At 53.7% G+C, this 14,269-nt stretch overlaps 3 protein-coding genes across 3 annotated transcripts; 2 read left to right on the top strand and 1 right to left on the bottom strand.

Annotated features, from left to right (window-relative positions):
* Positions 1 to 164: 164 nt before the first annotated feature.
* NCS57_00750900 (uncharacterized protein) lies at positions 165 to 1,340 on the top strand (the record flags this gene model as incomplete). The annotated part of the gene is made up of 4 exons (XM_053057356.1): positions 165 to 660; positions 723 to 927; positions 998 to 1,206; positions 1,258 to 1,340. Exons 1-4 carry the CDS (start codon positions 486 to 488, stop codon positions 1,338 to 1,340), a joined length of 672 nt encoding a protein of 223 aa, XP_052913551.1. The 5' UTR covers positions 165 to 485.
* Positions 1,341 to 3,519: 2,179 nt separating this feature from the next.
* NCS57_00750800 (uncharacterized protein) lies at positions 3,520 to 6,305 on the top strand (the record flags this gene model as incomplete). The annotated part of the gene is made up of 2 exons (XM_053057355.1): positions 3,520 to 3,577; positions 3,631 to 6,305. 2 exons carry the CDS (start codon positions 3,520 to 3,522, stop codon positions 6,303 to 6,305), a joined length of 2,733 nt encoding a protein of 910 aa, XP_052913550.1.
* A 281-nt stretch (positions 6,306 to 6,586) lies between these two features.
* Positions 6,587 to 8,452, bottom strand: NCS57_00750700 (uncharacterized protein; the record flags this gene model as incomplete). Its single annotated transcript, XM_053057354.1, has 1 exon — positions 6,587 to 8,452. The coding sequence occupies one exon, from the start codon at positions 8,450 to 8,452 to the stop codon at positions 6,587 to 6,589; it is 1,866 nt and encodes a 621-aa protein (XP_052913549.1).
* Between the last annotated feature and the right edge of the window lie 5,817 nt (positions 8,453 to 14,269).

The following is a 14,269-nucleotide window of genomic DNA, read 5'->3' as shown; positions in this document are numbered from 1 at the left end:
AGCTTGTACAAGTAAGGGCGTGGGCGAATCATACCCTTCATCTCGGGTTGGCCATGTGAAATATTGCGTCACATGATCGGGAAAATCTCGGACAAAGGCAAAGAGTGCCGTCATCCTCCCGCGAACTGGCACAGGCAACGATAAGAGTCCTCGCAGGCTGCCTCGACCCAACCTTGTCAACCACCAACCAAAACACCAGACATAACGACGACGCTGACGACGACCAAGACCGAAACGAAGGGGTAGACTTGGATCCCTCGACTGTCCCGAGTCCGTGTACGTCTGCCTTTATTTCTCTGGCAACTGCACCACCTCAAGAGCACCTTTCGGCCCAACCCCACTATCCCAGTCCGAGTCGAGGCCCCCGTCCGTTACGCCATTTTCCGGATCGACCTGTTCTTCGAGAGGAAATAGGACTCTTGCTCCTCATCCTCTCTCCTCCTCCTCCTCCATCAACAACCCGACACAGAACAACTACTAGAAACATGTGGGGCTGGTTTGGCGGTGGCGCGGCGCAGAAGCGCAAGGACACGCCCAAGAATGCGATCCTCGGTCTGCGCGCACAGCTGGAGATGCTGCAGAAGCGCGAGAGGCATCTCCAGACACAGATTGACGAGCAGGACGCCATCGCTCGCAAGAACGTCAACACAAACAAGAATGGTATGCGGCCCTCACTGGAGTAACGGGACAATGCGGGGCAGAGATGCTGATGGAGATGACAGCGGCCAAGGCGGCCTTGAGGCGTAAGAAGACACATGAGCACTCGCTCGACCAGACCATCTCGCAGATAGGGACACTGGAGCAGCAAATCAACGCGATCGAGTCGGCCAACATCAACCGGGAGACCCTGGTGGCGATGGAGAAGGCCAGCCAGGCCATGGCACAGATCCACGAAAAACTTACACCGGAGAAGGTGGACGAGACAATGTGCGTATCTGAACCCCCTCCCCGACTCTTGCCGCTTGTGAAGGAGACATTTTCTGATTTCTTGATACAGGGAGAAATTGCGGGAGCACAATGCCATGAGCGAAGACATTGTCGCCGCCATGACCAACGCCACTATCAGCGACTACGTCGACGACGTCGATCTGGAAGAGGAGTTGGAGCAGCTACAACAGGAGCAGCTCGACGAGCAAATGCTCACGACAGGCAACGTGCCCGTGTCAGATGCAGTACACAAGATGCCCACGCCGGTAAACACAGAGCGTAAGTGCCCAGAGCGGACCTTGATCTTGTAATGAAACTAACATGCGGTAGCTCAATCGAGCAAGAAGCAGGCTGTGGAGGAAGACGACGAAGAGGCCGAGTTGCGAAAGTTGCAGGCTGAGATGGCCATGTGAGGTGACTGTTGGGCGGCTTCGGTTGTTGCATAGCATCTGGTTGGTTGGGATTTGAGCGCGGGACCACATACATTTACGCCGACTCTCCTCGCTAACAAGAGGTGAATGGAAAGGGAAAGGGGGAGGAAGGGGATGGTCTGTGAACCCCCTCGTGTCCTACAGGTCTTTTTTATTCTGTTGGGTGTTCTGTCGGCGTTGGCGTCTGAGGCTGTTGCTGATGCTTGTTGGTTGCAAACCACTGTCCATCTTTGCCCCTTTGGTACTGGCATTGACATCGCGCTCTTCATCTCGGCGACGTTTCGCTTGATGGTTCTGCAGGCGGTGTAGGATGTGAACGCCGGGCCAGGGACATCGGTGACGCTTGGTGGTGAGCTTTCAGATGGCAGAGAATCTAGATCTTTAATGCGAATAAATCATGTAACATTCGTGCAAATGGGACGTTGCCGAGTTTGAACGGCCGACATCAGCTGAACATGTCTGCCCAGGTCCGACTTGTAAGCTGCGAGTGACAAGGGGCGGAACCGCAGAGCGAGCATCTTGGCGAACTCCCATATGATATGACGGAGTCCACGTCAAGAAGGCCCAAAAACCAGGCCCCATGTCAAGGTATGGAAAAACAGCACGATCGACATGTTCTCTGGCTACCAGGAGCACAAGCAGGGCTTGATGTGGCCACCTCGCTGTCCAGACGTGTGGGTCGGGCCGCTTTCTTTTGGATTGATGGCGGGATCTCTATCTCGTCACCGAAACAAGGCCCAGCCGAAGAAAACGGGGGATCCTGATTGCTTGGATAATCTAATCTCGTCTCGAGAGATCTCGCAATGGGCCGAGTGGAGAGTTTGGTTCTTTCAGCCGGGCCGTTGGGCGGCCCCCTTCAGGTAGGTTGGATGTTAGTTGCCTTTGCATGTCAGAGTTGCGGAAGGATGCCGCAGAAAGACAGACGTGGAAGCCCAAAACCAAGTACCCGGGGACAGCAAGTCGGCCAGGCGCCTTCAACTGAGTTCGAAACTTGGGGCCAAGGGTCGTCACATTCTGCTGGATCTGCAGAAAGAAAGTGGCCTGCGCCGAGAAGGCCTGCATTTCGAGGTTACAGCGCCACCGCCATTGGACGGAGGTGTATCACGTGATGATCCAGAGCCTGTTTCTGGTTGGATGGTTGGCTGTCAGCGGCTGGCGCCGTAGTGGAGCCCCCTCCCGCGTTTAAGCGGCGCCTAAGGGAAACGGGTCAGCCTCAGCCACTCATGGTGCGAACCCTAACCGCCGCCGCGAACATCGTGGGTCTCAGCCTGGGGTGGCCTCTCCTCCCTTCAACGGCGGTCGACTGACATGTACTGTTGGCGCTGCAGGCTGCAGGCCTTTTTCCCTTCCAAAATAGCCCTTCCCGGTTCCAAACTTTTTCTTTCCTTTTGCAACCATGACGCAGAGACTCCCCCGGTACCATGCGGGACCTCGTGGCCCGCCCTGGCGGCTCTGTGACCGTCGTAGGCCCTCGAGCTGAGGGAGGCTTGCAGGACTCACAACGCCATGTAGGCCAGCAAGCGCTGACCTACCTTGGGAGCCTTGTCGCGGAACTTTGCGGGGGTGTAGCAGCACGGCGGCTGGGAGAGTAGGCCAGGTGTGATTCGGTTCATATGTCCCATGTTTCCAACCTACCCCCCGGTGATGGTGTTTCGCAATTCTTCCCTCTCTCTCTTTGTTCCTTTCACTCCATATGCTGTGTGTCCGTCGTTAACTCCCACAAGACCGTTTTTTTCCTTTTCTTATTTTTCCTTTGGTCTTAATAGTTCTCTTGTGGTCTTGTTGCGGCTTCTCATGAATACACTCCGTTGAGATGCTGGCCATCTCTCTTAATAGGATCCCCTTCCTTTTAGGTGTGTTAACGCTGACGCCACCCAAATACTGTGGTCGAGACTGACAGTCTACTCTTCAGATGTTTCTTTGTAGAATGGCCAGAAGGCCATTTTTCTTCCCCTCGCCATGGTTAATCTTCTATACGACCGCCGTGTTGGCAGCTAGCCTACCGAGCGAAGCCGGGCGCTATATCCCCAGCTGCGCAGAGGAATGTTTCGCCTCGTTCCTTTCAGTCAACTATGCCTCTACAGGCTGCGATAGCAACCTGACGATGGACTGCATGTGCTCTCGGATAGGAGCTACGGGCTTTACACTAGGCGAGGGCGCAATGCAGTGTATCTCTGCTGAGCGATCAGTTGGATATTGTTCAGAGAGGGAAGCAAGCGGTACGTCTTACACGGATAAAGAAAGCAAAGATCCAAGACTTACAGCAACACAGACCGGGTAATAGAATTGGCGTACGATATGTGCAATGGACGGCCCGATGCCATCAGCCCAACACAACGCACCATTACAGCAACACTCGTTTTGGCCCCCTCAGGAGGAGTCATCACATTCCCATCCGTGACAGTCACTGAACCAATTGAACCTACTGCGTCCAACGTACCGCACCATAGAAGCTCCAGTACTTCATCTTCTCAAACACTACCGACGACACTCGTTGTCGACACATCGTCGCCTCCTCCGCTGCCCATTACGAGAACATCTACGAAACGGTCGGCAAGCAAGGATCGCGATGCTACCACTTCAGACGAAGAATCGGAATATCCCACGGATATTGCATTCATCACCGAACCGCCGACTTCTTCAGGTGCCTCGACCGACGATCCGACTACCTTGTCGACCATTTTTACCTCGACATCAACGACAGAGACAGCGGCCACCACATCCACTGAGGCGCCAGCTGGCGGCGCTGGTGGCAAGGATAAAGATGATAAGGAATCAGGAAAGCTCTCCAGTGAGCAAGTTGCTGGCATCTCGGTCGGTGTCCTCGCTGCTGCCGGGGTCGCTGCCGGAGCCATTGTGCTGGCGAGGTACTACCGACGCAAGAACCATCCCAAGGCCAAGACAGGATTCCTCCCCATGCGAGATACCTGGGGCTACAAACCGGAAGATCCTAGGAACGGCGGTGGACATGACTCCTGGATGATCCATCAGATGCGCCCAACCCTCGATCCATCAGTTCCTCCTCCACCACCACCCGCTTATAACAGGAAGAGCCTTAGACCTAGCACCCTTGGACTGGCAATCTCACCCGCCCCCTCAAGTCGTACCGCCCACTCATCGCCCCTGAGAAGGATATCCAAGTTGCTCCCAGCAAAGCCAGTTCTGCCAAGCCTTCCTCTCAAGATCAACAAGGAGAAGTCCCCTCCTCTACTCCAGCCAGAATGGGACGACCACGAGCACCACAATGTTGGCTCGTCTAGCCAAGAGAACGTCTCTCACATGCCGGCACCACCGGCGCTCTCTTCAGCCGCAGGTGTAGGTTCCCCGTCGAGGACCAAGCCGACACCACCGAAGCTGCACATCACCACGTCCAGCAACGCCGGCCGCAGGAGTAGCAACAACAACCGCGAGAGCAACGTGACCGAGTTTGAAGAGGATCGGACCTCGTTCTCGGCAAACACCAACTCTACACAGGTCTGGCGGCCGCCGCCGACGACCCCCATCTCTGCGGGCACGTTCTACGTTGCTGACCAGTACGGGAACTGGGTTCTTGGTAATTCTAAACGCGCGTCTGTCATTGCTCGAGGCTCACAAGGCTCCAAAGAGTCGCAGGAGGGTGTGCCGCCAAAGCCGCCGCCCAAGGATGACAACATGCCGTCTGCTGGTCTGGCCAGGTCTCGATCCCTCGCTCCCGCGGCAGAGATCCGTCCCGCGGGCGTTCCACCAAAGGAGAAGCCCGCTGGCCCTCGCCCTCAGTATCCGTCTCCTTTCTTCTCGTCTCAGAATCATCCTCGGCGGAACATGACTACGCGCCGTTCCATGACCCGGAACCTGACCCGGCCGCGTGAAGACTCGAGCAGTAGCAACGTCACCACCATCACCACCTCATCCGAAGAACCTGCTCCTGTGCCTGCCGTGGCCGCCCTATCTCAGGAGCAGCAGGCCACACTCTCGCCCGTTGTGGAGTCTCCTCCCCGTCAACCCAGGATCCCGCCTCGAGACCCCCGACGGATGAGCCAGATGAGTGACTACAACAGGAGATCTGGTCCGCCTACGCGCCAGGTTGTCTATCACCCTCCCGGACAGCCCAGCCCGACACTGGGAATGATGCAAACTCCACAGCAACGGCAACTCAACGAGCCCGAGGTCATTCCAAACGTTGGACTTGAACAGGATTCTCCCTCGATGCGTCTCGTCGACCCTTCTCCTCCACCGAACGAGGATGAGGCCTACAACGCCCAACCCATGAACCCGAACCGTTCCCAGGTCTCTCCTTTCTACTTTGATCCTCCTTACCCTCAACCTCTCAACACTATGCATCAACCTATCAACACTAGTCACTCATCTCAACATGGCCGTTCCGCCTCTGGCTCTCAAGCTCAGACATACAGACCATACCAACGACCTCCCTCGCATAAGCCGTCTCCTAGACCTCAGTCCAACTGGCAGGCCGCTCAAAGACTGCCCCAGTCTTATCAGTCCTTCCAGCAGCAGCAACCCATCCATCCACACCAACGACAACCCCCCAACACATCCTTCCAGCGCCAGCCGCCTCAAGGATACCAATCTTTCCAGCCCAACCCCAACCCTCCATACCCGCGCAACTCTGCGTACCAATCGTTCCAATACCAACAACAACAACAACCACAGCCGCAGGCCCAGGTCCAGCAGCACTCACAAATCCATCCTTCACGCATCCAATACCAAACCTACAATCCTTCACCAACCACGAGCCAGCCACGATCAGGCGACTCGACCCTCCTTGCCAAGCGCCTCGGCTCGGACCGTGCCGCCAACATGTCCATAGGCACTGATTCACCCAAAGCCTCCAAATGGCGCCGCGAGGACCCCAACCTAACTCCTCCTGGATTTCCCTTGTCCCCTCACTGGAAGCCGACCTTGACACCTACTCGGCGCGGAGATGACCTGTACCTGAACGTGCAGTAGGGAAAATGAGTTTACGCAATGCATCTTTTGTTTGTCACCACATACCAACATAGTTTATTCCCTTTTCTTTTTTTCAAGTAGAAAACCGTATTTGTATCATTAGCTACTATTATGCACCAGCTGCTGTAATGAGCCTCAGCCATAGACTGGATGAATATTTGCCGGAACCGCAATGGGAAGTTATTAGGGAAGAAAAGAACATTCTGTATTTGATAAACGTTCATTCTAGGTTCCTAACTTGGTGTCTTCAAGCTCTCGATCGCTCTTCGTGCCTTCAAGCTTCAATCCTTTCTGCTACTGCTTGGTCCCGCTTGTGCCTCGTCTTCATTCTCCTCCTTGACTGTCTGTCCCATGACACATTCTCTCTCAACAAACTGCCGTGGCTGGGCTGGCTCACTCGGCGTCGCCACGGGATCGAGCATGTCTAGTTCCATATCATGGAATGTCTGGTCGCTACTCTGATTGCTGCGACGGAGACGACTTCCGTGCCTTCTCAAGCTTCCTCGCTTGAAGAGCCCATGATCGTTTCGACGCATGTCATCGATATGATTTTCGAGTGCTGCATCCACAGCATCTAGTCCTTGATCCAATGTGTCACGGTTAAGATGCACACCTGCATCGATAAGCTTGTTCCTCCGCCGGATGTCCTGCCACCGCGTCATGTTGCCCATCTCCAACACATTCATTCGACGATTCTTCCCCATGGGATTGCCCATCATGACAGGCCGCCAGGCGAAATCCTCCTCCATCATGGCTCGTAGGTCGTTGGGCATGGAGGCACGGCGCTTTGTGGACCGTCGCCGAGCTTGGGTCAACCTGTCCATTTCCTCCGATTTGGATCGAGGTATGATTAGTACGTTCTTGAAGCGGATGAGAACAAGCAATAGTAGAGCTGTCAACAGGAAGAGTATGCCTGCCACAATGCCAGTGGCAACTTGTTGACCAAGCTTTCGCTGGATATGACCACCCAGGGCAGTTGAACCCGCCGCAAGAACGAAGGCCAGTGAATGGATGATCGCAAACCCTGATGTGACTCTTGGAAAAGACGAGTAGTTGGTTCTTCTCTGGTCTTGGTTAGTGGGATCACGGTGTCGGCCAACCATCCCTGGAGACAAGTCTGAAGTGTCAAAAGTCTCCATGATTAAGCCGTTGCACTCGGAGACCGCGAGGCAAGACAGGAACCCGATGCACAGGGCAAAGAATGTAGGTGCACCAGCATTGATCGGCGGCCCAGATGAAACAGCAGCGTAGCAGGCGCCGCCTATGGGCAGAGAGACTGTAAAGAGGGCCCGGCGGATGAGATGAGATGACCAGGCAACCTTCTTGTCTAGAGTTTCGCGGCTGGAGTTGACTCGTCGGTTTCGAGACCTGGAGAAGATACTGGCCTTCTGAAAAGGGATAGCAAGAAGGGCTCCAAGTGTGATCGAAGCGACATGAAGGCCAACATAAGGTGATCTCAGGCGATAAAATCGCGAGACAAGTGAACCCAGAAGGATGATAACGAGCACCACCTGGGCGTAGATCCACGCGACGTAGATCGCCATCACCGCAAAACCCGGCTGCCGAAGCATCTCGATGGATAGCCGAATCCCATGGTACACCTCTTCACCCCACCACTTGGGGCCTGTTTTGACTCGATGCATCATGATCTCTCCTCGAGCTAGCCGACGTGAAACATCCTCTCCAGTTCGTACCTCCGCAATAGACCGCCGGTAAGCTGATCGACGAACCTCGGGGCATGCGACGTTGAGGAGGAGTACCACTGCAATGAACATGATACTGACATAGAACCCCCAGGCCGGCGGATGCCTGTCGATGATGGCTGCCCCGATGAGAAAACCAAGCCCCAGAGATCCAATCCAAGACCATGTCCAAATACCGAGCCAAACACCCATGCCTCCTCCATGTCTCCTCGCATCAAACTGGTCAACCACCTCCTGATGAGGATGCTTGCTCATCAACGACGCTCCGAATAGATCTGTCAGAACCGAGTGGAAGTTCATGCTGGCAAACCCAAGCGAGCCTCCCATCAAAGTACGAGAAGCAAGCAACAACGCCCTCCATGAGGCAGTGTTGGTCAATCGTTGACTACTCACGGCAATGGCCTGTGGGAAGAGCAAAGGCATTGCAATAATGAGACTCGCCATGATGTATGGCTTTCGGCCATGAAGGAGCGGCAGTGGCCAGAGGAAGAATGACGGCAACGCCAAGGCAAGAAAACATCCCGTATTTCCATGAACAGTCAAATGAGATTGATCCACGATGTAGTACTGAATTGATGGGACAAGACCAGTGTAGATTCCGAGTATGACCCCAATGAGGGCGGTGCTCAGGCAAGCAACTGAGGCGACGAAACGCTTGCGGATGGGCGACTAGTCCCTTGCAATCGGCTGTCGCTTGTGTGACTTTGGAAGACTGAATCCTTGCATGTTGCGTAAACTGACATGAGATCTTCTTCGCAGACTGATCCCGTGTTCGCCATGGACTTTTCGGTTGGCAACTTCGTGACCAGCGACCACGTCTTGACCAGTGGCATTCCGGCTAGCAGAGGCAGCAGTTGCAGCTTGCTTTTGTAGTGGCTCCGCCCCCTGAATGTTTCGATTTACATTGATCAGGCTCATGAAGATACTGGTGCCGGTGATATTCCCTTCTGTAACGGCTCCTTCCTGGCTTTGTTCAGCCTCAAAGAGCCTGCTGGATCGTCGACTTGGACTATTTTCTGCCGACAACTCCAAAATCTCAACAGGGGGCGGCCGATCACCCAACATCCTGGTTCTAATGTTCTGGTACGCTCCGGAGTAGCTTTTCACAATGTCACCTAATCGAGGGCGCTTGGAAGAGTATGTATAGGACGCTGCATGTTTGTATCCAGGCCTTCTCGGGCAAGGGGCATCGTCCATGTCGGCAATAGACAAGTTGGCACTTTCTTGAGCGCTATGCATCGACTGTTCACTTAAAGAACTCGACCGACGAGGTTCGTTCGAGAGGGAGTGCAGCCGATCCTCATCAGTATTGACTGCAGCCTCAGACTGGTCAGCAACTTGCGAAGCAAGCGAAAGAGCTTCACCAAGGAGTCTTTCAAGGTCGCTGATAGCGCGTTTGAACATGAGACTGTCTACTCGAGGTTCTGATCTTCCGGATAGACTGGACTTTCCCGATAGCCTACGAGTAGCTATGTTGCTTGGAAGGACCGGCTCAGAAGGGCGTCGATGGTCGACAAATGATACTTTGGATGATCTCCTTCGGGTTGGGATATCTGTGAACTTCGGACTATATTTCGAAGACGAGCTATTCAAATTCTTGAGCCACTGGGTAGTCCGTTTGAAGTCCAGTATGGATCCCAGTGATCTGCGCCGGCTTGACGAATTTGTAGAGCTGGCTCGAGACTTGACATGCGAAGCCTGGCAAGGAGGTTTTGTTCCGATCTCAAACTGAACCTCACTGCGCGCACCCTTGGACGAATTCATTGACGTGCGCGGCTTGCGTGTTTGACTGCATTCGCTCGGATCTCGAGAGGAAGTGTCATTTCGGTATTCAGATCGGGTTTCTGTATGCTCCAGGCTTGGGTCAAAAGCGCAAACCTTGCTTGTCCCACGATATTGCAGGTCTGGGTGGTCTCCAAAATGTTTCCCGTAATCTAGTGGCCAGTAGTTGAAGTCAGGGTGCCCTTTCACACAAAGTTGCTGTCCTCCAATATGAGGGATCGTCCTCTCTTTGTTTCTTTCGTTGGGATCGCCGCTTCGAAGACTTTGGGACTTCTAGTCGCCTCCTAGATGGATCTCGGAAGACTTGAACGAACCGTTGTCTAGGAAGGGCCAAATTTGTATTTCATCTTGGCCTACTTCTTCAGCACCGTAGGAGTCTGCTGCATCATCACATTCCTGAGAATGCATCGAAGCATCGGGACTTTCAGGTTGAGTTAAGGATTCTAAGCGAATCGAATCCGTGGCTGGAATTGAAAGCAACGATTGCCCATCATGCGGTAGCATGAATGGAGATGGAGTGCCGGGCGCGGAGGCGAATCCTTCGGCCGAAAAGGAGGTTTGTTTCTCGTGCTCCGCCGCCAGATTGCTGGGTTTAAAAGTCATCTCTTCGGGCTCAGAGACTGGACTCAGCACCGGAGGGGCTGGACAGTCTTTTTCGACAATCATGGGAACGCTCGCGGAGGTTTTGAGAAGGTGGTGCCGGAAGCCCGAGCCTTGAATTTGCCTCGGCTCATCGAAGTACTTTTGGTTGTCGACATAGTGCCTCGGCAGGTCCATACCGTCCCTCGGTAGCTCCAATGATGAGCGCCCACTCGGGGCAGGAGTATGGTCAAAGTCACCAGTCTCCATCTCAAGTTGCCCCTTGGGCAGCTGAGCTTCGGTGTAACTAAAGAACGTGGAAAACATGGCAGATTTCGGCGTGCCTGGTGTTGGTGAAACAGACGGTGGTGAGATGTGTATCACGGTAACAGGACTGTCTGTCTGGCGGAGATGCGATGGTATTGCTAGCTCTGAGGACATCGGCCGACTAATGCTTTGGCAAAGCGGGTGCTTGAAGACAGTATTAACGATTATTGGGGGACGTCAGTTGGCGAAGTCAGTTGCTGGGATATTCGACCACTGGACATGAGGGGTTCCAGAGAGAGTTTCATGTGCGACCAAGATCATGATATCGGATTATGGATATTGCATCGAGTGGTAGAGAAGGTGAATTAGGAAGCGGATGGTGAAGAGTGGGGGAAGAGGAAAAGGGAAGGGGTTGGTTGATGAACAATGATGGAGAGGGTTGGATGCATCGTTTGGAGCAATGATGGGGTTGATTACCCTGTTGCTTGAGAAATGGCAGGCGCAATTGACACGAGCACATTTTCTTCGTAGCCGCCTGCCTACCTGAGTACGTGCCTACTGCCTACCTACTGCCTCGTATGTTGTTCTCACGAATGACGGCCTATGTTGTTGCTGCGGGAAAGTGCTTCCAACCCTCCAGCAGGCAAGAACTAGGCATCAAGAGAAGAAAACACCAAGGATGACTATCACGAATTTACACTTTCACTAGTGCTTCCTACGGACTACTGTATACCACTGTAACTGTGATCATGAGTCGAGACGAATTGATCAGCATGTCTCGCATGACTTGGGTGCTCGGTCGCATTTTCGCGACGATGTTACCCCGTCTAAGTGATATCATCCCATGACCTTGGGTTGGAACCTAAGCGCAAGAAGCGCCCTTGTCCATGAAAGCGTCTGTCTCTCCCACTTCACGAAAAAACGCCTTGAGCTCCCCACTTAACGTCATACCCCGGCTCTTCTCTTCAAAGAAACCCGCCCGAACGGCGCCGCCTTGGTTTGGGATTCCCGGAGTCGCCACCCGTCAGCAACAGGCCCCGCCGTTCTGACATTGGCTCGGTGCAGGTGCCGAGACACGGCTTCGCTCACCTTGGAACCCTCCTTCACCTTGTTCTCACATCATCCTTCTTCTTTTTTTTTCTTCTCCCTCTTGGCTCAACGTCCGCCCTGCAGGCCGATCTTCAACACCGAGGCTAGACCTGCATGCATGCAGGCGAAAAAGGTTCCCCGTGCTTAGGCAAGCAGTGACCGACCCTATTCTGTCGATATCTCCGAGTAGGGGGGCATTGAAAATATCCAATGGCATTCGGCAAACACGTCGCTGCCGCGGATGGATTGCTTCAAGATCACCACATCATGTATCTCGGATCCGCCACCCTGCTGTGAGATGTTGTTGTTGCTCCTGATCATCACCGTTACCCGAGACATGGGTGATGAGCCGCATCGCATCCGTCTCTGGCATGACATGGCATGGCATCGCCTTATGGTGTAATGTAGGTACTGTACCACTGACAAGGGGGCTAAAAACAAGGTCCCGAGGCTTGTCTTCGCCATCCATCTCCAAGCACACCCCTCCATGTTTCCCAAGGCTGCAACACCCAATCCCCAAAACCCCAAACATCCTTGCCCGCTCCGAAACCCGTCCGATCGTCTCACACCCCAGCCATCCATTCCATCCATCCATCCCATCCTCCTTGTGCACCGCGCCAGTGCGCCTAATCTGCCCCCCCGCGCAACGCGCCTAAAACAGCACCGCCCGCAAATCATACCAGCCTCCAGACCTCCCTGCGTCTGCGTCAAGGTTGTCTCTCGCTAGCTCGTCTAGTGTCATCCCAGGCTCCGCCAGACTGGTTCCGTTCGGCGAACACATCCATCCCGCGTCGCCCGATCAGGTAACTCACTTTGGGGCGCAGCCTATTAATAGAAGCCGTCCATTTCAGGGCTCAAGCCAAGTTCGAACCCATCCATGAATGAGCGTGCGCTCTGTCGCACCAGAAACGATGGGCCTCGACGCCTCTGCCGAAGCCTCTTCTGCTGCAAGGCTGTGACTATTGATGTGGGTGATTTTGTTTTTAGGCTTGTCTGCCTTGTCAGTCCGACCATGAACTCAGAAATAGCAATCGGGCGCTTGAAAGAGGCCTCCTCTTGCGATGCCGTACACCAGAAGTTGGATTTCAGCTTCAGCCTAACTCTGCGGCTATTGGGGTCCATTCCTGCGTAACTCGAATAGATCCGCCATGATCTCCCTTGCCGGACAACAAGCCCACTTGCGTTAAACTCGGCCACGAGACCGAGGCCTGCGAAACTCGGTGGCAGGCTGGTGGAGAAGACTTGATGTGACTGTGCTTGACCCACTTTGACCGACAATCCCGAGTCACGAGCATGAGTTTCACCTCTGTCTGGACTCGGCCGATTGTTATGCCCTGCCCAATCAATCCCGGCTTAATTTAATGAATTCACGCCAAGAAGCAAGTAAATAGATGAGAGGTTGACAGGATAAATTTCATGTTTCTATAGGATCCATTTTGGGAACACCAGCGCCCCAATCCCTGCTGTCGTTTGTGAATGTCCTTGTCCGTGACAAGGGGACTGCAGCCTGCGCAGTCCATCTGAATTGATAGTACAACATCGTGATAATGTATGAGACTCTGGAGAATCAAACCGGAAAATGCCGGCGAAGGAGACAAAGCCCAAGAAAGAGTACAAATGGGGGTAACAAGGAGACTTCCCTGCCAAAGAAAGAAACAACATCTAGCCAGCCAAACATCGTCTCCGTCTTTTGCAAACAAGAACCCTGGCCAGACCCTGCCAGTTCGAAATGCAAAACGCCCAAGATATAATCCAATAACCCTAGAAGAACGGATCACCCAGTCTCAAAAAGGGTGTCCAAGAAGTGAAAAGAAGAAAGGACCAGCAGAAGTGGTCGAGCAGCCGGAAGCCAATTCCAGTGGCATCGCTAAGTCCAGCGCTCAAGAAGAAAAATCCAACCATCCAAAAGGGCCGCGAGGCCTTCAGCATATGCTGATCAAGAATATAACCAATGTCCATGTTTTGCGTCGTCATTCCATGACTTGTTTCCAGCCAAGCGAGAAAAAAGAGCCCCAAAATCAACCCATCGCTGTGCAGAAGAAAGTAAAAGGAAAGCCCTGTAAAGTATGAGAAGAGAGATTTGAGACCGTCGACAAAGGCCCAATGCAACCAGCCGGAAAAGAGGAGAATCGTGTCATGCGAGGAGAAGGCCGTAATGTGAGAGGAGGATACAGCGCCACAAAAAGTCAAGGCTGAATCCGTTTGCTTCATGGTCGAGGAGAGGCGTTTGGTCGTGATTGTAATCGTATCAATGTCGTAGGCTCGTTGCCATGTCTTCGGTAACGTCGTTGCAAGCCTTATGGCGAGAGAGGACGGCAAGAGGAGTCGCCGGTGGAGAAAGGAATTAAGTATGAGGTCGAGAAGCGTGCGGAGCGCTCATATGCCGATAAATCGAAGCCCAAAAGTCAACGACTTAACGGCGGGTTCCAGCAAGTAAGGAGGAGAGTTGCGACGGGTTGAACGAGCAGATGTAGCAAACCCAATCGTCAAACTCAAACCGGATGAGCCGCGGGGAGTGCCATGCTTGGCATCCAGTTACCAAAG

The sequence above is a fragment of the Fusarium keratoplasticum genome, chromosome 5 (assembly GCF_025433545.1).
Source record: "Fusarium keratoplasticum isolate Fu6.1 chromosome 5, whole genome shotgun sequence".
NCBI classification, from domain to species: Eukaryota; Fungi; Ascomycota; class Sordariomycetes; order Hypocreales; family Nectriaceae; genus Fusarium; species Fusarium keratoplasticum.
The sequence above is the reverse complement of the archived record's forward strand: the minus strand, read 5'-3'. Positions and strand labels throughout refer to the sequence as shown.